The following is a 26,015-nucleotide window of genomic DNA, read 5'->3' as shown; positions in this document are numbered from 1 at the left end:
TTAAGTAGAAACAGTTCAAGTAGTATATCACAGTTTGGAATCCAGAAGGGTGCTCAGCTGAGAATGTAACTTATATGTTCACTCACCAAATATTACAAGCCTTAAATAATAAAATGCAGCCAGTTTGTAATTTTGTAGTCTTTCCAAGGTGTCTTATTGGGTAGGTCATGCTCTCTTAGAAAATCTCAGGTTATGTAGAATTAATGGTTTTACACACATCTGGTTTGAATTGTACTTAACATCAAATAAAGTTTTGAAAGGTGGAAAATGTTAGTGATGAGGGAGAAATAATGAAGCCCTGTGGGGTTCAATTCTGGGTCCATTCCTATTCCTTATATGAGGTGTGATCAAAAGGTAATAGGAATTTTTTAATTTTGCAGGCTTTATACTTCAAAGTTTCAATTTTTTTTACGCATGGTATTGGTACAGGTTTCCATTTTCAGCTGATTTGAATATTTAGTTTGTTGTTGCTGGTCAAAAAGATTAGAGTGCTTTGCAAATTTTTGCTTTTGAAAAAGATGGATGAAAGAACATTGCTTGGAAAATGGAAAAAAGTGCAGCACCACATATTAAATGCTGACTTTGACTTTTGGTGAATCTATTATGAGTAGGACAAAAGATTATGAATGCTATAAATGTTTCAATGAGGGTCAAGATGATGACGAAGACAATGATTGCCCTGGATCACCTGGCATATCAGTTACTGATGACAATGTGGAAGAAATAAAAAAAAATGGTTCTGGAAAATTAACAAATCACCATCAGAGAGGTTGCTGATGATGTCAGCACATACTTTGGTGCATGCCAAGCAATTTTATTTATATATTTTTCTATTTTTTTTAAAGCTTTAAACATGTAGCAACAAAGTTTGTTATGAGATTGTTGGATTTTGACCAAAAACATCATGTGGACACAGCTCAGAAATTGCTGAATGAAGTCAAACAACGATCTAGAACTTCTAAAGAAGGTTACAAGTGATGAAGCATGGAATACAGGTATCAAACAATGGGAAATCCAGGATGAAATGTAACAATATTATGAGAAGGATTAAAAGTATGATGTTGAAGCCACAGCCCAGGCATTCCAATGGAAACTGCCTGAACAGCCAGACCGAAAAAAAAAATTCGATAAGCATGATCACAAATGAAGTCTCTTCTCGCTGTTTTCTTTGATTACTATGGGATAGTGGATCATGAGTTTTTGCTTTATGGTTGTATGGTCAACATGGAATACTGTGTGGAAGTAATGCACTATTTGCATGAAGAAATCCCAAGAAAAGGACCAGAACTGTGACAAAATCACTCATGGGAATCACATTATGATAATGCTCCCACTCACACCTCAATGTTCGTTCCACTGTATGTGCCATGCAAGGCCCCCTGCAACTCCTTCCTGTTCCTGAAAAGAACCATGAAAGGACATAAATGTAACACCATCTTGGGCTCAGGAGCATGTGACAGTTACTGGTCAATGAAATTTAATAATACTTTACCAACAGCCGTTGTTTCGATATTGTTCTGTCAGGCAACACGGTTTGATATTCCAGTCACATCATCTTCAGGTCTTTCAGATGAATGACACTAGGTACCACTCGTGCATTCATAAGATAAGGCACTAATATTTGTGTCTGCTGAATATTGGTGCCTTGTCTAATGTGAGTGGTACTTGGTATCATTTATGCGACTGGCTGAAGGGGACTTTACTGGAACATCAAAACTGGTTGCCTTATAAAACAATATCAAAATAATGGTGGTTGCTACAGTATTATACCATTTCATGAAAGGATGTAATTTTTCCACCATTGATGAGATAAAAACAGAATCACTGAAGGAGCTGAACACTATAAAGAAAAGTGAGTTCCAGAAGTGCTTCCAAGACTGGAAAAAGCACTGACATAAGTGTATTACATCTGAGAAGGATTACTTTGAAGGGGACAAAGATGGTTAATAAAGATTCTTAAAGAAAAATAAAAATTCACATTACTTCTTGATCACACTCCATATATGTGAATGACCTTCCACTTAACATTCAAAAAGCAGAACTGGTACTCTTCACAGACGATACTAGTATTACAATAAATCTTCTTAGAGCAGTGGTTCCCAACATGATGTGAGAGATTTATAGGCACACTGCTCATAAGAAAGCAGAAACATGTGATTAGATGGGTAAAAAATTTTGTATTCCTATTACAGTTATTGAGTACATATTTTGTAGATTTACCAGCATCTGTTTTGCCTCACACATCACCAAATTATCGCTGGCACAACAAATTCTTCAGTCTATGTTCTGTATTCATAACTCAGTATTACAACTGTTGTGCTCTATAGAAATAAATAGTATTTTATGGGTTTTGAATGTTTGCTTAAAGACGATTGTATAATGAAGAATGTATTAAGTGTGGATTCACATATATTGAAAATGAAAATGTCCAACTGTCAAAGTGTGTTGTGAGTCATACATTCTCAGTAATGACTTATTGCAGCCAGTACGTCTGAATATCATCTAACAGGTGACCCAGTGTTGAAAAATAAAAACAGAGTTTTTTGTTGGAAAAAGAAATTCTTTAAATCACATGAAATGATTCTGGTGGGCTCTTTCAGCAGGAAAATCAAGAAGTTATTGAAGCATCATATGAGAACCTCATAATATCATTCAGACAGTAATCAAAACCTTGCATTCTCACTGTAACCAGAATTGTTTCTGGAGAAGATATTCAGTGAAAAATGACACGATACCTCTTTCAAACAACAGTGTGCATTGTGGGATTGAAGAAGTGGTCCTGAATGTAAAAGTACAGATAGTTAAAAGACTGAAAAGTCTCAATTTTTGGCTTTGCAGTGTGACAGGTGTACTGATATAAATCAACATCACTCAATAAGATAGTACTGATTTGTGGACCAGGAGAAAATAATGAAAGAATTATTGTTTTCAAAAATCCTGGAAACAATGTCAAAAGGCTCTGATGTACTTTCTGCCATTAATGCATTTTAATTGAAAATGGTTTGACTTGAGACAGACTTATGGGAATCGGTACTAATGGTGCATCAGCCATGTTAGGTTCCAATTCTGGCTTCCTAAGCACTGCCAAAGAAAAAGAATCATTATCTTACTGTTTCCAACTGTATGATCCACAAACAAGCATCAAAAGCTTTGCTTGAAACTGAACACTGCACTGAAATTGGCTATCAGTGTGGTTAATAAAATTAAGTCAATTGCTGTGAACACTCTTTTTCCTGAGTCCTATTTAATGATCACAGCATTGAACACCAATCTTTAATCTTTCATACACAAGTCTGGTGGCTTTTGAAGGGTAGTATACTTAGCAGGCTAATGAATTGAAAATGGAGGCAGAACTAATTATTTTGAATCAAGGGAAAGTTGGGCTTAATTGTTCATTCAGTGATGACAGCTCTCTATTTTCCCTAGCATATGTTGTGGACTTCTTTGAAACCCTCAATAATCTGAATTTGAAACTACAAGGTAGAAACACCACAATAATGTTTGCCAACGACACCATGCATGCCTTCTTGGGAAAAACCCAACTATGTAAGTGTCACCTAGATGCTCCCTTTACTAACTTCTCATTCAATGAACTTCTAGAGGTGCAACAGCACAATGTCAATAAGTGGAGAGTTGTCATCAGTGAACACTTGGAACACCTTCAAGAAGAGTTAAAACTTAGTTCTCCTCATTTGTCTTCAGAAGACTGGTAGTGCAAATTTGCAAGAACACCCTTCAATACTGATGTGCTTCACTTTTTTATGTAATACATGAAGATGCAACTGAACTGAAACATAATTTGAGTGCTAAAGAATAGCTTCAGCAAACTAGGTTACAATGATTTTAGGCTAGTGTACTTCCTATTTATCCAGGAGTGACAAAGGAAACCTTAAAATTGCTTGTATAGTTCTTATCTACATATCAATGTGAGACCAGATTCTTGACACAAGCCATCACAAAAACAAAACACCACAGTCATCTGACTGTGGAGAATGACATTAGATGTGCTTAAACAAGTTTGAAACCAAATTTTCATGATCTGTCTAAAGAAAAAAATCTAGTTTCATTTATGTTCGGAATTTCTCTTGTGACTCATCACAAAAAAAGGTTTGATGTAAAAAGTGTTGGTTAAGTGAAAACAATATGATTAGGTATTTAAGTATGATATAAAGACATTTAAAAAGATTCACACGTGCCTATCGCAACTCAGCATCTCCGCTATATGGTGAGTAGCAGCTTTCCTTCTCTGGTATTTTTACATTCCATCCTCGATTTTCCATTGTTTGATATAAAGACATTTCTATGTTGGGCACTATATTCTTTGAAACATTGTAGTTCTGTAATACTCTACATTTGATGACCCTCTTTTACTAAAGTGTGGATTGTAAATTATTGTCAAATAGTTTTTCAAAAGACGCAAAAAATTAATAAATAAATTAAAGAATTTAACATAGGGGAGCATAAGGTATTCTGGGGTTGTAAAATGAGGGGCAACATACAGAAAAGGATGGAAACCACAGCATAGAGTAAAGTGACAGGAGAGATTTTTAATGTTTTCCAAAAAATTATTAAGTGATGATAGAAGGTACAGCAATCAGTCACAACTTGTGTTTATTGTTTCAGATCTAGATTTCAGTCACAGAGTGATGACCTTCAATGCAGGAGACAAAGTTAACACATTCCAGTCATTATTTGTCATAGCATTCTTGAACTATACATATCAAGAGTTCAATTGAACTGTTGACATGGATAGTCCATGAGGGCTACGCCAAATAACAACTTAAATGTGTTAACTTTATCTCCTGCAGTGACACAACTATAGATGTAGATTTGGTACAACAAACACAAGTTACAACTGATTGCTGTATCTTTCTTACCAGCTGAAGTAAGTACAACCACTGAGCACCTCCAGATGGAGTAAAATTTTAAAAAATTATCAAGTGGTTCTCAGTAAATGGACTCTCCCAAAATTTTTAATAAAACACACTATATTCAGTTCTGCGCAACAGTGTCACACCAGCTATTGATGTAGCACATGAGCAACAGCAAACGGGGTAGAATGCTCTGAATTTTTGGGTGTAGATACTGATACAAAGCATTAGATGGAAGAAGCATACTGCTTAGCTTCTCAAACAATTAAGTACAGTTACTTTTGCTCTTCATATAATTGCTAATCTTTAAAACAAACTAATTAATACCTTGTCATATATTGCATATTTTCACTCAGTAATGTCTTACAGAATAATTTTCACTCAGAAATAAAGTTCTGAATCCATAAAAGAGAGCAGTAGGAATGATATGTGATGATTGCACATGGTAATCATGTAGGTACCTCTTCAAGGAGCTGGGCATTTTAACTGCACCATCACAATGCATACGTTTGCTAAAGAAATTAGTCATAAATAATCCATCACAACTTGAGAACAACAGTGATGCTCATAGCTATAAAATTGGAGGAGAAATATGACATTTATTACCCATTGTTAAAGGTGTCAATGTGCAGCAAGAAATATTTTGATCATTTGACCAATGACATAAAATGTCTGACAGGTAGCAAAGAAAGTTTTAAATCTAACCTAAAATCATTTCTACCAGAAAACTCGTCCTATTCCATAGATGAATTATTATTTAAGAAGTACCATCCTAGTTTTCAAGTGTAGTTGCATGTTTAGGAGTAAAAAATAACATGTTTATTAATGTTAATATTAATGATATGTATACATCATCTTAACTGACCCATTCCACATAATTTCAGTGAAATAATTGTTCATATGATATGTGAAACATGTAACTAATAAACTTAAGGGAACTAAAATGCTTGTAAAATTAAAACTATACCTGTCTATTAACTTTCTAATCATCCCCCCCTCCCCCCTGCCCTCCTTCCTTTTTAACATTCATGTATTCCTCTAAGTTCCAAGTTGTACTATCCATTCCTCTTTCCACATCTCTTCTCCTTTAATTGACTTAACTTCTTACTCTGTCTCCAGCATGTCTGAACTAAAGCTGACTCAGAGCTGACAATGTCCTATCTTTGACCCCCTCTTTTCTCTGATGCCTTCAGTCCTTGTCCTCATATGAGGTGGGCCCCTCTCAGCCTAGAGGCTGAGCAACCTATTCCTCCATCCCAACCTTCTGCATCTTATCCACCTTTCTTTCCTGAGAAACTGCTATGCAAGTTACAAAATCTGGGTACAGTTTTTACAACTTTCTAATATTTCTGTCAACAACTACAAGGAATTTCACTCCATGTAAGTACTGGGCAGACACTCTTCCTCCTTATTTTTGTACATTTCATCAGTTTAATTTTCCTATTGATAAAACTTCGATTTCTGTCATCAGAAGTACATTGGAAAGTTGTTAAATGTAAACTTTCACCACCAGAAATAAAATGTGCTGAATTCTTGATATACAAATCTGTTTGACCCACATATGTTGGTAATAATGTTGTCAAGAACAGTAATTATGCCATCGAGAACTTGGCAATCGAATAGGTGGGTGAACCAATAGCACACACTCTAGGTATTAAAGGAACATATTCTTTGTGCACCTTTGGCAACCCATACAGTCATTGTGATAGTGCAACTGAATTTAACAGATTTTTTTTTAACTCTCTTTTCAGTAGAGGACGTTTTTATGAACAACGTAACAGTCTAAGAACTTTTGCAGTGGGGTTTCTACTCAGTTTCCTAAATGTTTGCAAAGTCAGTAGCGAGTCGAGGTGTGAATTGGACACTCAATCTATGCATCTCACATTAATGAAGAAGACAGTGATGAGCAGCAGCCATTGGTGAAGGGATAAAATTAGGACAGCCAGTACTTTTTATCAGTTAAAATGGTCAATATTTGTTTTTAACCACTGGAATGAAATTTGCATGCCAAGAGGCTGGTCAAAATGCAAATGGAGAGGAAAACCATTTTCTTATCATTTTTGCCAAAAAATTTGGTGCTCCCAAATTTTGCTGCAATAGGGGACTGCCTAGTTCACCTATCAGTACAATGAAAAACCAGTCTGAAGTTGCAAATTTTTCTTTTTTTTATTCACCTGAGGACTAGTTTTAGGCTGAGACCCATTTTCAAATACTTGTAACATAGTAAAAATGGTATTTCTGAAGATGTGAAAACCATGTCAAAAATGTGCAAAAATGCACATACATACTTTTCATTGCATATTTTTTATTTGGTTTTCACATCATCAGAAATACTATTTTTTACTATCATTTGAAAATGGGTCTCAGCCCAAAACTAGTTGTTGAGTCAAAAAAAAGTAAAATTTGCAACTTTGGACTGGTTTTCCATTCTACTGATTAACTGAAGTTGATGACGTAAAGCTACACCAGCATGCTGAAGTTCATGAAGATCTATTATCTTTGTGAGTAGCTCTGTGGCAGAGAAAGGGAAAAAGATTGTATAAAATGTATTTGGAAATATAACTGCCTGAAAAACAGCTGCTAAAAGTGCATGTTTGTTGCTAACTGTTTATGCTAGCTTTCTTGCAGAATATGTATATCTCTATAAGTAAATTGAGGTAGACCAAGGGAGGGGAGGGGACAGATTATATGTTGACTCCTCCAAGAGCAAAATGGATTCAAACTAAGGTATATTATGCAGTATGTGTAGTATAAGTGCACGCTCTCACAATTCTCATGGCTGGATGCTGGTTGTTTACAAATCTGTAATTTACTACTTATTTCTATTCAAGAAGAACCTTTGGTGGAAGAGGGGCTAAGCAGAAATAATTTTAACCCACATGGGAAGATAGTCAAAAAAATTTTATAGCTGTGTGTTTCATTCCTTTCAGTGCCAATGTTAGAACCACTAGACAGAAGTGCTGACCACTTTTTCCTTCTGATATTGTTACTGCAAACTCTTTCTTTCATTCAAATCATCATGTGCTCTTGACAACAAATTTCATCAGCATTTAAATACATTAAAAAAAGAAAGAAAGAAATGATGCACCACAAAGGAATTATCTGAATGGTACAGAAACTGGTCTATGTTACAGACAAACAAATAATTATAATTTCAGAAAAATTGGATGATTTATTCAAGAGAAAGAGCTTCACAATTTGAGCAAGTAAATAACACGTTAGTCCACCTCTGGCCCTCATGCAAGCAGTTATTCAGCTTGGCATTGATGGACAGAGTTGTTGGATGTCCTCTTGAGGGGTATTGTGTGTAATGCTGTCTGGTTGGTGCATTAGTTCATCAGAATCTTGAACTGGTTGAAGGGCCCTGCCCATAACGCTCCAAACATTCTCAAATGGAGAGAGATCTGGTGAACTTACTGGCCAAGGAAGGGTTTGGAAAGTGTGAAGACCAAGCAGTAGAAACTCTTGCTGTGTGCACTTGGGCACTATCTTGCTGAAATGTAAACAGAGGATGGCTTGCCATTATGGGCAACAAGGCATGGCAATGAATATCACTGACATACCATGGTGCTACAAGGGTGCCAGTGATGGCAGCCAAAGGAGTCATGCTATGAAACGAAATGGCACTGCAGACAATTGCTCCCGGCTGTTGGGCTGTATGGCAGGTGACATCAAGTAGCTATCCCTCCGCATCTCCACTGGTCGTCAGGACTCGGTTTGAAACGAGACTCATCACTGAAGACAATTCTATGCCAGTCAATGAAACTTCAGGCTGAATGTGTCCGACATGACTGCAAATAGGCTTATTGGTGTATAGAGATCAACAGTTGTCTGCACAAGGGGCGCTGTGAGCTCAACCTCCTTTTTGTGAGCTACATGTTGATGGTCCTTGTGGTCAGTAAAGTGCCAGTCACATATCAGATCAGTGATAATGATGAATCCAGGCATCTGAGTGCCTCTCTGATGATTGCTCGGTCCTCATGTTCTGTCTTCTCTCTAGGTTGACCGCTTCATTCTCGACACTGTGTTCCAATCCCTCCTGACGTCGTCAGAATAGTGGCATTGCTCCTCTTCAAATGCTGAGTGATTCGCCAATTACTCCAACTGACTTCTTTGAACCCAGCTTCATGTCCTGTCTCAAATGCTGACATCTGCATATATTGTGCACGCACTAGTCTGCGAAGCATAGTTGCTGTCTGACTGCAAAGACTTTATGCCCTGAAATGACATGTCCCCTCTTTACTATCCTTGCCAGCTGCACAGTAAAATTCCACTACAGCATCACACATTCATCCATCGGGCACCAAAGTTTACAAGTTTGCATTTTCCATTGATATCTGTATGAATTTCAATTTGTGACCAATCTGCTTAACTCTTTATAATGTGAGACTATGGATAATATTCCCAATTGTGTAAACAGATGCCTGCAAGATGTATGTGGGTGAATCCCACAGAAAGTTCTTGTTATTTTCTTTTGTGAAATGAATGCTTTTTACCTAAGTGAGAAGTTATCGCAGCATATTATCCCATCCAACATCAGTGAATGAAAATATGCTGAGTATGGTAACTTACAAATTTCTGTGTCCCCAAATTTGGCACTGGACAAAATGTTTTAGCAGATCTACTGTATGGCTTTTCCATCTAAGTTTTTCATCAGTGTGCACACTCAAAAACAGTAAACTTTCTACCCCATTTATTATTTTTTGTTGGCATACTACACTGCCAGCAGGTGAGGCAATTTTGATAGTATGAAAGTGGATGATCTATACACTGGAGAGCAGATTCTATTTACACCTCCAAGCACTCACTCCTGCAGAAGGATTCCCATAGTCTCTGTAGCTAGACTGGCAGGCTTGTGTTGCCATGGACAGCTGAAGCTATCTCCACCAAGGAGGTGAGCACAGTATTCTTCTGTGCTATGGCGAAACCCAGTGGATTTTCTCCCTGTAGACAGAATGACCCAGTGGGCTAGCTGCATTTTTCTTTTTCTGAGTGTGCAGGTATCCATTTTCTTCCACCTACATCATAAACCTCAATATTGTTTCAAGGTGTTATAAGAATTCAGGCTTTCTTTACCATTTTGTTAAACAGCAAAAGTGTGATTTGTGCCTCTGTAGACCAGTGTCCCTTAATGATGTTTCTGCCACTTTGCTTATAAAATGGGATTATTTCATCATGCTTAAATAATGTCATTGTGTCTGAAAATCTGCAGTTACCTGGAAAATCTAAAAAGAAATTGAGAAAGACTTCCATTAGTCTATAAATAAAATAATGAAGTAGTTAAAACAAAATCTTAAAACTGTGCCTCTTTGTTCCTTTTCTATGTGATTGCCATTTAGATTTGAGTATTTATCACATCTCTTAAGCTAACAAATTAATTCTCCATAAAACTGTACTGTGAGCTTGTGACAGAATCTCAACGTTCATCAGAGTCAAAACATTGTGAACTGAGCCATTTTTTCGTGGGCATGCTGGTTGCAATTGTGCTCAGTAGGCACTCTCCCTGCATACTTGCAGCGTCTTCACTCGTCACATTTGGTCTATTTGCAGTATACATTTTGTCATGAATTTTGTCAACTTTGAGATTTCTGCTGCTAAAGCTGTATTATAGAATGGATTACACATATGGTGAGATTTTAAAATGCAATGCTCATTTTGAATGTCAAATAAGAAGCAATGGGTTTTTCTTGCTATTGCACCTCTAAGCAAACTGACATGCAACGTGAGTCTGTGTTGGTTCGCACTGTGTTGCTTCGCACACTATGTTAAAATGTAGTCCCTTTCTGGATAACCTTTGTAAGATGCTTCATCTATGTTTGCAAGCTAATGAATAATGAACTTTTGTGGAATGCCCAAACATGTATAATTAATACATATCAAGTGATTTCAAGAGAGTAATGAAATAAATTTTGAGCAAATACGGTATTATTTCTTGTTAAAGTTGCTTAGAATTCCTCTTACCTTTCAGTGACACGTTTGCTTCACAGGTGTTGGAAGCAAACCAGTGAGGAGTCCTACATATGTCCGAACGGTGGCTCGGCCCTTGCCAGGAAGCAGGTTGTCAGTCGCTGGAACAGTGAGTCCACTGGATTCTCCAGAGGAACAAGATTCTCCAGCAAGTGTGGTACATGATGTGAAGCCAAACGCTTCTTTCCTTTGGCGATCAAATCAACCGGCAAAACTGACAACAGTGAGCAGCACTGATGTTTACAGGACTGAAGAGGATAATGGAAAACAGGTATGAACAAGGAAATTGTGGAACATGAAATTAAATGAGCTTGGGTATGATGAATAAACATTTTTCATTCATTTACAATTAAAAGGTAAATCTGTCATTAAGGTGAAGGTTGGTTTGACTGCCAGAGTGCATGGTACCACTGGAAGTGGCATGCCGTTGCTTTCCTCTGACTTTGTAACTGGATAGTCAGATCAGTTCAAGATTTAGAGGGGGAACTGTGGATTTGTAGACTAGCACTTGCCCAATGAGTCACACTTTTACCATAACAATTATCTCATAAACATCACAATTTATTAATAGTACATCTATAGCCATGTTAAAAATAAAACCTGTTTTGGGGTAAAATTTGTAAGTCAGTCTTACTTTAGTATTCATTGTGTTTCGTTGAGTTCTAAATGGAAGAGTTCTTTGGGTCAGTTGAACTGAACATACAGCAGAACAGGAGGGTATTGCAGAGGAAGCAGAATATTCGTCACTCAAGTACTGGTCTCTTCGACCAAACTGTTTTAGAGCCTACATGGCTATTTGATGCTATATTTGCATAAGATAAACTATTAGTGTAATAAGCCAAAATTATACAGCAAGAATGTAGGGTTGTCAAAAACTAGTTAGCTTCCATTGCTGATGTTGGAATAGTATTCAACATCAGCTGTAACATGTAATAGCAGAATAGTATTAAACTCATTGATGGTGGAGCATTCAGTATTGGTTACAAAATGTGAATCAACAGTTTAAAAGTATTAAATTTCTAACTAATTATTTGATAGGTCTCATACTTCTGTCTGCGTTTTCATTGGTTGTACAGTGAGAATGACTTTCTGTAAAGCTACTTGTAGATCATTTGTATAATAGATTTCTGACATCCAAACAAATAATATTCTGGTTTTCTTCTCCTCCTACCATTTTGAGAGTCTGATGTTCTGCATCATTTTGTCTTTCAGTGTCCTCCTGCAGTAGTGCCTCCACATGAGAACTTCCCATCAAACAGCTTAAATTCAAGTTTACCCAGCTATTAGTAATTCTCTTGGGTTTTAGTATCTGCTCATAAATGTTTCCTTTTTTTTCTGTCTTGCTGTTAAAAGTTTTGAAATGATACAGAACCTGTATACTTCACTTAACAATTCCTCTAAATTTTCTTTCTTTTAACCAAGATAAATTGTTATCTGTTTCCATTGCACTTGCACTTCTGTTCTTGTTCTGAAGTTTTTTCAACCTCCATATTGGATCTTCAACAAATGTTAAACAATAATGCTAATAAGCTGCAGTGCTGCCTTACATCCTTCATGGTAAAAATTGCTTCCGTGTTCACTCTTATCTTTCCTGAACTAACAAGGAGTAAAAAACACCAAGCAAAATTTAAAAGCATTGCCACAAAGTAAGAGGCTTCTAACTGGAAATCAGTTCACATTTATTCCAAGAGAAAAACTTAGATTTAAAGATTTTTGGAAATGAAGGAATTTTAAACAAATTGTCTGACAATCAATACTATTTTATGGTGCATGTAAATTATTTGCACTTCTAGAATCGAGGACTAAAAATGAGCCTTCATTCTTACAGTTCACAGATAATGTTTATTATCCCTTAGTGGTGATATAAAATTGAAAAGATGTCACGGTTAACCAACCGCTGATTGTTGTAAATGAAAAACTACAATGCCATATCCCCAGAATACATTTCTTTTTAATGAGGATAATATTTACATTTATTTATGTACAATTAAACTGCAATTAAAAGTTTCAGCTGCAATTAATTATTATCTTTCTTACTCTAGAGTCCACAAATGCATAAATAAATTCTTGTAGGAGGTCATTTTTTCCTTCAATAGGCTGAGCCAAGAAGAATTCTTTTGCATAAGATCCTCATGAACAACATAATCAGCCTCCCACTGATCATGTAGTTGTTGGTTATGAAACAAGAGTACTTAATAAATAGCACCACCTGCTGCTTACTACTGTACTTCATGATTTATTCAATAACCTCCTAGGTTGTCATTCATAGTGTAACCTACATAGCATGCTGTGTGAGTGAATGAAACATTGGCATTTGCAAGGAACTGCGGTAGCTAAATTATTTGAGAAACTGGTAATTCACATTGCTCAGAGTAGAGGATCTGCTCATATCTCTCCTGATTACTGAGTATTGTGTGAGATTGTGAAGTTCAAGCTCCTGATAGAATGGAATCCAATTTCCATTAGAAATGGATGAAGTATCAATATTATAAAATAAATGGATATTTAAGATTTCCGTTTCATGAATCACATCTGCTGCATGTTTTGCAAGTTAATGTAACAAGACCAAAGCCAACCACCTTCCTGAACTGAGCTTTTGCTTAATAGTTAATGACCTTGATGATAGACTGTAGCCTTCCTGTCTCCTTTCACACCAGCAAAAATTGCAGTTTATGATATAAAGTTATCAGGTTCTTAGCTGCAAAAAAAGCAAGATGTTCTGATGAGTCACTCCCACCATTTTCGGTAAAGTTTCCACCAGACATGATGATAGGGACACTCTTCAAAATGCTGCACTATTTCCACAAACTCATCCACCTGGTAATTCAAGAACTATGTTAGGTCAACTCACATGGAAAGACGACATGATACTACAATTTCCGACTGAATGTATAGAATAGTTGGGAGATCATTTTTATGTGTTGTAAAGGATGGAAGCTAAAATACTGAAACTATAGTGGCATCATATTTGATATTTTCTTTCTTTAAACTATGTATGTTATTGTCTTTAACTCTTCATTCTGTAGTAGTAATTTCTTAGTAATGAGAGAGATGTTAGCAGATACTATATTTTACACATATAGTCTTTTTTTTTTTTTTTTTTTTTTAAAAAAAAAAAAAAAAAAAAAAAAAGAGATTTCAGGATTAATTTTCTGCAACCAGGCTACATCGAATGAACAACAAAATGTAAAGCCTGAAGAATTTACCTACGATGATGTTGGGCGTCCATATTCTCCTGTCTACGATGATGTCGGTCCAGGCTCAGGAAGAAGGGCAGAGTCTGAAAACAGTTCTGAAGCTGGTGGTAGTGGCTATGAAGAGTGCTGTATGGAGAAAGGACAAATGAGTGGTGGACAGGGAGATAACCACATTGAAGAAGACATTTATGACGATGTTGATGTTTGCACACTTACGGCACAGTCTGACTTTGAATGTTATGAATCTATTTGTGGGGGTAGTTCATGTGATCAAAGCAACAGTCTTTATGGTGTTGCATCTACAATTATTGCAGGTAAGTTATTCAGCAATATACTGTAAGTACTTTTAGCATAATACTTTTTTTTTTTCTTTTGCCAAATTGTTGTGTGCGAAAACAGTGTGACTCCGTTCCCCCTCCCACCCCCCACCCCAAATGTTGAAGTGAAATGAAATTACTGGGTGAAAGACTATCAATGGAATGAGTAAAAATAACCCCTTGACAAAGCAGAGGAGGCACTGAGGACTGTGTAGAAGCAAAAGTTTTCAACTTGGGTTAATGTGCCTCCCCATATTTGCTGATCACTTGAAATCTAGCTTGCTCTGTTCATTTGTGTTATCCAGAAGGCAACCCATTCTTAAAGGGGAAGCATTGTCTGCTCTAATACCTTACTAGTATTATGTTACAGTAATTGAAATAAGGATGTTTAGCAAAATTCAACTGCCACAGTGAACTGGCTCACATGAATATTTCCCAACACCTTGAGAAACAATACTGTCATCTTGGAAAATCAGGTTTTTTGCCGTTAATCTGTGTCGTACTTTCACGATATTTCAATTGCATAACTCGCAGTCATCACCTGGTGCTCTTTGAGGCTGAATCCACTGTCGAATGGGTCCAGCATTTGTGCCTATCTCAGGCTAGGTGCTCCATCAGCTGTCAGTGCTGCACCTGGCGATCTGTCCAAGGTATGCGCTGATAAGTAGCAGAAACCGTAGAATTTTCTAGCCATAGCTGTTTGACTGCTGTGTGCATACTTTTTGGCTGTTGTCAGTTACTAATTTTGTCATCTGACATTCTGTTCAATCTCAAAGTTGTACTGGATGTTCAGGCTTCTGATTGCCATCATTTAAGCTTTCCTGTGGAGTGCTCTGTCAGATGTCTGTGTCACCTAGGGTAGGCTGCTGTATTATTTTTTGGCCACTGGTGTTCAAATTGTTATTCATTCTTGAAATAACTGTCCTTGGGTACTTGATTTGCTGTTTGGTGTACCACTGTCTGTGCACCCTGTGCTGGTTGTGCCAGATTATCTGCTCTCTCACCATTTCCAAACTTATTCTCCCCAGAATTAGGATGTTGCCTCTGTTGTGTCTTTATGAGATTGAGTACTGTGTTCTAGGTGCAGATAAGCTGATATCCTGTGTCGCAGTTGGTAAGATGTTCTGTGACCTTTATTTCAATGGATGCTTTAATAACACTTTCCCAGTATCTGAGTGTCTTTGTCAGAATCTTGACATGATGATAATTCATTGAATGATTTAGTTTCAAACAATATTCCACTACAGCTGTTTTGGAAGTCTGTTTGAGTCTGGTGTGGTTTCTATAAGCCCACATCATCTTTTACACACCCTAACAGAGCCTTAATCTAGGTTGACCTCACTGGACCAGTTCTTGAGTATTGTTAATTTGATTTGGGCCCTTATCAAGTTGGATTAAAAGAGAAGAAGAAAAGATTCAAAGAAGAGCAAAACAATTTATCACATGCAAGTTTGGTCAGCTCAAGTGTGAGACACAAATATCTGTCAAACTGATGTGAGGCACACCACAAGAAAGCCTTTTCTCAAAATTCCACGAGCTCTCTTTCCACAATGAGTCAAGAAACATAACACGTCTATAACCACACATTTCATGTAATGACTGTGATGCTATATTTTTTTAAAAAAAAAAAAAAAGAGAGAGAGAGAGAGAGAGAGAGAGAGAGAGAGAGAGAGAGAGAGAGAGAGACACTCCCATACAGTACAGAGGGGCACTGATAATCTTTCCTTCTGTGCACCTCAACAGATGGAATAGGAAAATGGGTAGGAGAGGGGTGAATCATACTGTTACACTGTGAACCTCCACTATACAATGTAGAGTGACTTGAGGAATGCTGATAAGGATGAGCGGCGAGTCTTTGTCTGTACTCATTGCATTGTTAGATTTTCTCTTCCCTTCTTGTGCTTCATTCCACATACTCTTCAAAACCTGTTCTTTATCTGTGTGACTATCCCAAAGAAATACTAATATCACAAATTTTTACAAGCTCTGGCCTTCCATAATACCTATTATTATTATTATTATTATTATTATTATTATTATTATTATTCTCTACCACTTTTGTCATGTTACAAAATGCCCGAGCTTGACAGTGATTCTCTTGAGACATCTTTTCTCATGCATTTTCTCAAAAATTCACATATTATCAACCTCTTAACCTTCACAGTATCCAATTTCAAATGTATCCATGATCTTTATTGTCCAGTGCAGGCTGTTGTGCAGTGAAGTGTACCAATCACAACATTTTACTCTTCTGCTACTTCTCCCTTCATCCAAACCTTGTGTCATCCATCCTTTGTTATGACTTGAAAATTTACATATGTGCTTGTCAACTACTTGATGCTTCTGCATTTTGGTGTGCAGTTTCTTTTAGGAGTAAAGTATTTACTTTCTGCTTCTCCTTCTTAAAAAGATGATACATGAAACCAACAAGATTACTTAAAGACAATTTTGAACTTGATATATATCAGAATTACTTTCCTGATTTTATTGAATACCACATTTCTAGTGTTTACCAATTTTTTATTTTTTTTGTATTTATTTCTTCATTTTTTTCCCCTGGGCTGAATGCTTCACTAAATGATTCTTTCACGAGGTCAGTAGCCCTTCATAAGGCACCACTTCGCCAAAGTGGATTCATAACTGCCAGACTTTTGATGCTAGTGTATCCCACTCTACTTACCCTCCCACTCTGTTGTACAGTTATCTGTTCTTTCCATAGTGGGTTGTGAAGCATATTAGTTAAATGGAATGAGTAAAATGTTACAAACTTGTTGTAGTTCATTCATAGTAACAACCCAGTTGGAATTCTATAATCTTGTTGTTCATTCTTAGTAAATGCTTGACTTTTCTGCCTTGTGACCTTTAATATAATTACTCACAGATCTTTAGAACCAGTAGAGATGTCCATTTATGATTATTGGGGTTTCCATTGACCAAATTCCCGTCCACAAAGCTTTCTACAGGCATGGACTTTATATGTAGGCATAACTGCTGAATCTAGGTTTTAGGTGGAAAAGCTGATACACAAATTTCTAGGCATTGTGATGGATGAACCTCTTACACAAAAAGGATATCGGCTACATATGCAAAAGGATTAACTGCAATGTCTGCTGACTGATATGCCTCTCAATAATAATAATAATAATAATAATAATAATAATAATAATAGCACCTCCTGCCCTAAAACAAATCTGCTACACATTAATCCACAGAAATTAGCAATATATATGACTGAAGGTTAGTGTGAGCCACCTGCAGTCTGCAGAAGTAGGTTGTTTCAGGCTCTGGAAAACAGCAGTTGCAATACATGTCAATTTGCTAGATTTTAATCCTTTAGGAACTATTCTATTGAGTAAAATTTACTGAGTTTGCATCCTGTGTTTCTTGTTAAGACAATTGTCTGCAAAAGTTGTTAACAATTAAGTTCGTAAAAAATAATGTCGAAAATAGCATAATGAATACAAACATTTATTATTACACTTCACAAATCAGACTCGCACATAGTGTACTGAAGAGTGAGAGCACTATGGCCCACAGCTGACTTGCTGCAGGGAGAAATATTCTTTAACATGTCACTAATGATATAAAGTAACTCCATGAAAATAAGTAATTAAAATATTGTGACTGAAGGTAGTGTATTACTAACAAAAATATTCCACACAATCTGAAATGTAGTACTCACTGTAAAGAGGGCCTGTTTAGTTACAGACATTCACAATGAAAAGACTGTTACACATTATAGCTTTTGGCCAAACCCTTCTTCAGCAAAGAAAATACACAGATTCACACAAGCAAGCAACAGGGGTTGGCAGCCCTGCAGCCAAGCGACTAGCGCGAGGTTTGGTGTTCTCGTAAAGATAAGTTATTTTAGATTATAAAACACATAGATTAGTACTGATTACGTGGTAAATAAGTGTATTAGTGTGCCGTTTAAGTGTACCATTAAAGGTTTCATTTCTCATTACGTAATATAGCAGAAAACGCGAAAAGACCGTACAGTCGTATTTTCTGTTTACGTTCTGCTGCAGCAAATCTATAGAATTTCGTTTAGTTGTTCCTTGCTCTCTCCAGCAATTTAACTTAGCGTACCTCTTCATTATTTAACTAGCATTTCCGGAAAGTAGCGTAAAGTTTAACTTGTTGTTTCAGAAACTTTGCACATTTGTTTTTGTTTACACACAGTTGCGTATAGGCCAAATTTGTGTAACCATATTTTCGTGTTTATCTGTAATTTAACTGACTTATTCTTAATAAATTATTACGTTTATCATGAGTGAAAAGTGCTTGACTTGCCGTAGAATTGTTAGGTCGGGGCTTTGGTGTGATGGGTGCTGTAGTTTTTTCCATGTGGGTGACTGTAGTGGCGTGGGAATAGGGGAAGTAAATGAGACTCATCAGTGGTTTTGTAGGATTTGTAGTAGAGATAGGAAGATACTGGAACAGGAGGGGAAAATTGCTGCCCTTCAGGCTGAGTTAGACAAGGCCAGGGGAGATCTTGACAGGTTAAGGAGGGAGAAGGGTAAAGAGAGGTGGGAAGTGGCAACAGGCAACAGGAGGAACAGGCCTAGAACTTTGTCTGACAGCTTTATGGTAAATGTGGAAAATAGATTTGACCTGTTGCTTCAGTTAGAAGCTGGTGAGCCTCAAGCAGTTACAGGTGTAGACAGGGCACAACAAACTTTCAGCAGCAAATTGAAAAGTAAGAATGTAGGGAAATCAGTAAAGAGAAAGAAAGTGTTGTTGTTAGGTAGTTCCCATGGAAGAGGTGTTGGCCAACTCTTGCAGGATGAACTAGGATCAGAATACCAGGTCACCAATTTTTTTAAACCTAGTGCTGGTCTGGAGCAGGTGACAGAGGATTTAGGATCACTTTGCAAAGATTTCACTAAGGAAGACACCGTGGTTATAGTGGGTGGGTCAGGTAACAGTATTGACAGAGATCCTGGGTACAGCATAGAGTGTGACCTGGCGAAGATTGCATCAGCATCGAGGCATACCAGTGTTGAGTTTGTATCTGTTCTTGGGCGCCATGACCGACCTCATTTGAACTCTTCTGTCAAGAGAGTTAATTTGGAGCTGGAACGGCTGCTCATGTCGGGTGCGGGGTCACACATTGGTGTGGTTCATGTTGATTCTGTCAGTAGGTGGGATTATACTAGGCATGGCCTTCACCTCAACAGGAAGGGGAAGGGTAAATTGGCTGGGGAAATAGCAGGAAAGTTAAAGGGGGGAGGCACTGTCATGAGTGGTAAAATACCAGTGGTTATAGGATTCAGAAAAGACCCTTTTTTAGGGTAGGGAGGACAGAAAGAAAACAAATTTTAAGAGAGGTTAGAACTGAGACAAACCTTCAGTTTGAGAAAGAAATCAAAAAACATAATTCCAGCTTATTACATCAACATAAACAGCCATTGGTTAAGAATTTTCAACTGTCAGCAGATATTTTAACTCCATCCAATTTTAAGTCAGTCAATGTGAAATGTCAGCTATCTTTATTGCATCAAAATATTCGAGGACTGAGAAATAAAATTAATGAATTAACTATCTGCATAGATGAATTAGAGTCTTCAAACCCAGCTGACATAATCTGCCTCTCTGAACATCATGTGACCACTGGTATAGAACTTTTAAGTGTTACAGGGTTTAGGTTAGCATCTCACTATTGTAGATCAGAAATGGAGAAAGGAGGAGTTGCCACATTCATCAGGAACTGTCATAAATTTAAGAACATAGACATTCATAAATTTTGCCTAGAACAGCATATGGAAGCATGTGCAACAGAATTAGATTTTCACAAAAAATCTTTCATAATATTAAGTGTATATCGAGCACCTGCAGGTAACTTTAATCTGTTTGTAAACCACCTTGAAGCTGTACTGGCCCATTTAACAACCAAAAACAAAGAAATAGTGGTTGCTGGTGATTTCAATGTAGATTTCCTTAAAGACTCTCCCAATAAGAACCTATTTGAGTTAGTAACACTATCATTCAACTTAATTCCCACAGTAAAGTTCCCCACTAGGATAACCACTTGCTCACAAACAGCCATTGATAATATCTTTATAGAAAAGTCAAATGAACAAAATTATATTACAAAACCAATAGTCAATGGCCTCTCAGACCATGACATGCAGTTCCTTCTGTTAAATGTTAATACTGAACAGGATATAAAATCTGTTAAATCTGAGCTCAAGAGGGTAATCAGTAAGCCAAAAATTGATTATTTTAGGACACTCCTCAGAGACATTCACTGGACTGATGTTTACAGTGCTCATGGCATGAATGAAAAATATAACATTTTTGCTAATAAAGTGCTTACCTTATTTGAACACTGCTTTCCCCCAAAACTTACCAAGGTTAGAGCAAAGTCTACAAAGAAGCCATGGATTACTCGAGGAATAGGGGTATCTTGTAAAACAAAAAGAAAACTGTATCTGTCAATCCGAAACATTTCCAATGTTGATGCTATAGCACATTATAAGAAATACTGCAAAATATTAAAGACTGTAATACGGATGTCAAAGCAAATATATTACAAGGAAAAGATAGTCATATCAGATAACAAAATAAAGACAATATGGGATATAGTGAAGGAGGAGACCGGTAGAACCAGACATGAAGAGGAACAAATAGCATTAAGAGTAAATGATGCATTGGTGACAGATGTGTATAGTGTTGCAGAACTTTTTAACAAACATTTTATAACTGTTACTGAAAAGATGGGGTTGTCAGGTTCGGTAGATGCTGCTATGGATTACCTTAGACCAGACATTTCAAGTAACTTCCATAATATGAATTTGACCCTCACTACCCCAACAGAAATAATGTCCATCATAAAATCTTTAAAATCAAAAACATCTAGTGGGTATGATGAAATATCAACAAAGTTAATTAAAGAATGTGATTCTGAGCTAAGTAACATATTAAGCTATCTGTGTAACCAGTCGTTTATCAGTGGAATATTTCCCGAATGGCTGAAATATGCTGAAGTTAAGCCACTGTTTAAGAAGGGAGATAAAGAAATAGCATCAAATTTCCGTCCAATTTCACTGTTGCCAGCATTCTCAAAAATTTTCGAAAAAGTAATGTACAGTCGTCTTTATAACCATCTTATCTCAAATAACATACTGTCAAAGTCACAGTTTGGATTTCTAAAAGGTTCTGATATTGAGAAGGCTATCTACACTTACAGTGAAAATGTACTTAATTCATTAGACAAAAAATTGCAGGCAACTAGTATATTTTGTGATCTGTCAAAGGCATTTGACTGTGTAAATCACAATATCCTTTTAAGTAAACTAGAATATTATAGTGTAACAGGAAATGCTGCAAAATGGTTCAAATCTTATATCTCTGGCAGGAAACAAAGGGTGTTATTAGGAAAGAGACATGTATCAAGCTATCAGGCATCATCCAACTGGGAACTAATTACATGTGGGGTCCCACAAGGTTCCATTTTGGGGCCCTTACTTTTTCTTGTGTATATCAATGACCTTTCATCAGTAACATTACCAGATGCCAAGTTTGTTTTGTTTGCTGATGATACAAACATTGCAATAAATAGCAAATCAAGTGTAGTCTTAGAAAGATCAGCCAATAAAATATTTGTAGACATTAATCACTGGTTCCTAGCCAATTCTTTGTCACTAAACTTTGAAAAAACACACTACATGCAGTTCAGAACTTGTAAGGGGTGTCCCAAGAGTATATGTCTAACATATGATGACAAGAAGATAGAAGAAGTGGACGGTGTTAAATTCTTGGGATTACAGCTTGATAATAAATTCAACTGGGAGGAGCACACCACAGAACTGCTGAAGCGTCTTAACAAATCTCTGTTTGCAATGCGAATTTTGTCAGACATAGGGGATATAAAAATGAAAAAGCTGGCATACTATGCTTACTTTCATTCCATAATGTCATATGGGATTATTTTCTGGGGTAATTCATCAAGCCAAGCTAAAGTTTTCCGGGCACAAAAACGTGCAGTAAGAATTATATGTGGTGTGAACTCAAGAACATCCTGCAGAAGCCTGTTTAGGGAACTAGGGATACTAACTACAGCTTCCCAATATATTTATTCCTTAATGAAATTTGTCATTAAAAATATATCACTTTTTCAAACCAACAGCTCAATTCATGGAATCAATACTAGAAATAAGAATAATCTTCACAAGGATTTAAAGTCACTTAGTCTTGTACAAAAAGGTGTGCATTATTCAGGAACACACATTTTCAATAACTTGCCAGCAGCCATAAAAAGCTTAACAACCAATGAAATTCAGTTTAAGAGAAGCCTAAAGGATTTATTGGTGGCCAACTCCTTCTACTCCATTGATGAATTTCTGAGGAAAACCAACTGATTTGTATATAAGTACAACATAACTTCTGCACAATTTCAGTGCAGTAATGTGTTCACTGAAAATTTGTGTGTGTGTGTGTGTGTGTGTGTGTGTGTGTGTGTGTGTGTGTGTGTGTGTGTAAGTATAATCTAACTTCTGCACCATTTCAGTGCAGTAATGTGTTCATTGTAAATAAGTATTACAGTAGTTGTATTACATGTTTCTTACCTTATAAATAAATATAAAACTTTTTTATTTTAAATTCAGTGCAATAGTATTTGTAAAATGACTCTTAGTGTTCATTAAAAAATGACGATCATTCCACTTGGGACCTGTGGAATGGTACATTAGCTTATTTGTTTTAGTTTAAATATTTGTCATGTATTGTTGTTTTTCCGACATGTTCCACATCCTGGAGGACCTCCTCACTATGGATCAATTGGAATGAAAGTAAATCTAATCTAATCTAAAAAAACCTCACTCACACAACTACTTATTGTGGCAGCTCTGATCAGAGCTGCCGGTGGTAGTGGTTGTGTGTGCAATAGGTGTGCTTGCTTGTGTGAATGTATGTGTTTTCTTTATTGAAGAAGGCTTTGGCCAAAAACTGTAATGTGTAACAGTCTTTTCATTGTGCCTGTCTGCAACTAAATGGGTCCTCTTTTTGGTGAGTAGCAGTCTATCCTTTTCCTAATATTGTCAATAATCCAACATGGAGTTCCTGTTGTTCGAAATGTAGTACTTATACATACATCAACAAAAAGTAATCCATGTTTGAAAAGATTACACAAACAACTAAAAAAAGTGGCAGCAGGAGAGAACATGGCAAAGACATGGAAATGTATGAGCTTTCAGAGCCATAACCACCTTGCTGCAAAAGGGCTGAAGGGAAACTATATAGAGACGAAACAAAAGGACTGGTGAAATTCAGGAAATGGGAAGAGTTATGGAAAAGTTGCCTACAGGCATCGGTCAGAGTAGACTTATTGGGAAGGATGAGAAGGAAAGACTGATGGTACCTGCACCAGGTGTTCAGTCCAGGTACCAACAGTCAGTATTCCCTTCTCATCTCACCCACAAATCTTCTGCCAGGAGTAGTCACTGGCTCTGAAAGTTTCTGTGTTTCCACGTCTCCTATGCTTTCTCTCCTGCTCCCACTTGATGAGTAGATAGTTTATCTGTTCATTAAATGTGATTTTTTTTTTTTCAATGGGCATGTATAAAATAATGATGATGATGACAAAGATCTTAAAGTTATAGTGGCAAATAGAGATTATTATTATTATATTCTTTCTTTTCTCAGACGTTATGTCTGGTCAAAAAATGGAAAGTGACACAGACCTTGATCAAGTGTGACTTCCTTTTAACTGTACGGTATATGTTACATTGCATTTAGGAACTTTCCGGTAATTGAACATGTATCAATAATTACAGATTTCTGTAGTTGTATATATTCGTTTGGATGTAGCTGTATTGCGTTGATGTACTGGTGGATATTGTGTGGTATGACTCCTGTTGTTGATAGTATAATTGGTATAATGTCAACTTTATGCTGATGACACACGTCCTTGACTTCCTCAGCCAGTTGGATGTATTTTTCAATTTTTTCTCCTGTTTTCTTTTGTATATTTGTTGTATTGGGTATGGATATTTCGATTAGTTGTGTTAATTTCTTCTTTTTATTGGCGAGTATGATGTCAGGTTTGTTATGTGGTGGTGTTTTATCTGTTATAATGGTTCTGTTATTATTATTATTATTATTATTATTATTATTATTATTATTGTCATTGTTATTATTTATTGTTACAAGTATTATTTTCTTCCATTTATTGTGATGCTGTTTCTCTGGCATGCACTTTAACTGATGTTGGCATCATCGGTATTTCAGAGGACAGCAGTGGATCAGGAAACAGTAATGTGGCACCCCGCAGTGAGACAAGCGATGAGTGGGTCGATATAGAGCAGTCAGACTGCGATACAACTGCCTCCACCCCTACTATCTTACTGTGAGTAGTACCTTAAATATCAGTACTCAAAATTTGATTTTGGTCACATTCAACAAGATCCATACATTAATCAGCCAGAACATTATGACCACATGTTTAATAGCCAGTATGCTTACCTTTGGCATGAATAACAGCAGTGTCATGGCATGGAAGCAATGAGGCCTCGGTAGGTCATCAGAAGGAGTTGACACCAAATCTGCACACCCAAGTCACCTAATTTGCATAAATTCTTGGGCAGGAGGGGCAATGAGCTGTGATCTCACATTCAATCACATCCCAGATGTGTTTGATCAGGTTCAGATCTGGCGTGTTGGTGTTCTAGCACATCAGTTGGAATTCATCACTGCATTCCTTCAACCACTATATCACACTTGTGGTCTTGGGACATGGAACATTATTTTGCCAAAAAATGCCACTGCCATCAGGAAACATGATCATCATGAAGGGGTGTATGTGGTCTGCAACCAGTGTAAGATACTGCTTGGCTGCCATAGTGCCTTGCACAAGCTCCACTGGACCCATGGATGCTCATGTGAATGTTCCCCAGAGCCCAGCTTGTCTCCGTCCCACAGTACAGGTATCGAGTAGCTTCTCCCCTGGAAGACTACTGATTTGTACCCTCCCATTGGCACAATGAAGAAGGTATCGGGATTCGTCAGACCGTGCAACACACTGCCACTGCACTGGCATCAAGTGCCAATGCTCACGTACCCATTTCAGTCACCGTTGCCGAAGTCGTGGTGTTGACACTGGCACATGCACAGGTTGTCAGTCGTGGAGGCTCATCGTTAAGAGTGTCAGTGCACCGTGTGTTCACACACACTTGTACTCTGCCTAGCATTTAAGTCTGTTGTTAGTTCTGCTACAGTTCACCAGTCTGTCCAGCTTACAATGTCCGATGTCTGTAATGAGGGATGGCCACCCAATTCCACGACGTCTGGACTTGGGTTTCACCTTGTGTTGAAGACAGTCACCACAGCAGTCCTTGAACACCCGACAAGTCAAGCAGTTTCCAAAATGCTCCTGCTGAGACTCTAGGCAGTCAAACCTGGACAAATTATTTGCCTTCCCTATTCTATACACGGACAGCATGCTCACTGATACTACACACTGTGCATGCATCTGAACAGCAGTCATTCGTCACCAGGTGTTGCTCCTATCACATGGACAGTTTTATACTGGTGGTCATAATGTTCTGGCTGATCAGAGTATAATATTAAGTTGTCAGGTACTGCATTGCACCATAGAGGACTGTTGTTGGCAAGTCGAGAAATGAAAAGGTGCCTAACGGACATACAATATACTTAACTGTACA

The 26,015-nt window shown here is 37.1% G+C and overlaps 1 protein-coding gene across 1 annotated transcript in view; it reads left to right on the top strand.

Annotated features, from left to right (window-relative positions):
* LOC124789528 overlaps positions 1–26,015 on the top strand; it is a 154,580-nt gene that overhangs the window by 49,124 nt on the left and 79,441 nt on the right. The window contains exons 4-6 of the mRNA XM_047256922.1: positions 10,859–11,109; positions 14,001–14,349; positions 24,583–24,700. Coding sequence (XP_047112878.1) covers positions 10,859–11,109; positions 14,001–14,349; positions 24,583–24,700 — 718 coding nt within the window. The remainder of the gene's footprint in view (positions 1–10,858; positions 11,110–14,000; positions 14,350–24,582; positions 24,701–26,015) is intronic.

This window comes from Schistocerca piceifrons, chromosome 3 (genome assembly GCF_021461385.2).
Source record: "Schistocerca piceifrons isolate TAMUIC-IGC-003096 chromosome 3, iqSchPice1.1, whole genome shotgun sequence".
Lineage (NCBI taxonomy): Eukaryota > Metazoa > Arthropoda > Insecta > Orthoptera > Acrididae > Schistocerca > Schistocerca piceifrons.
The sequence above is the reverse complement of the archived record's forward strand: the minus strand, read 5'-3'. Positions and strand labels throughout refer to the sequence as shown.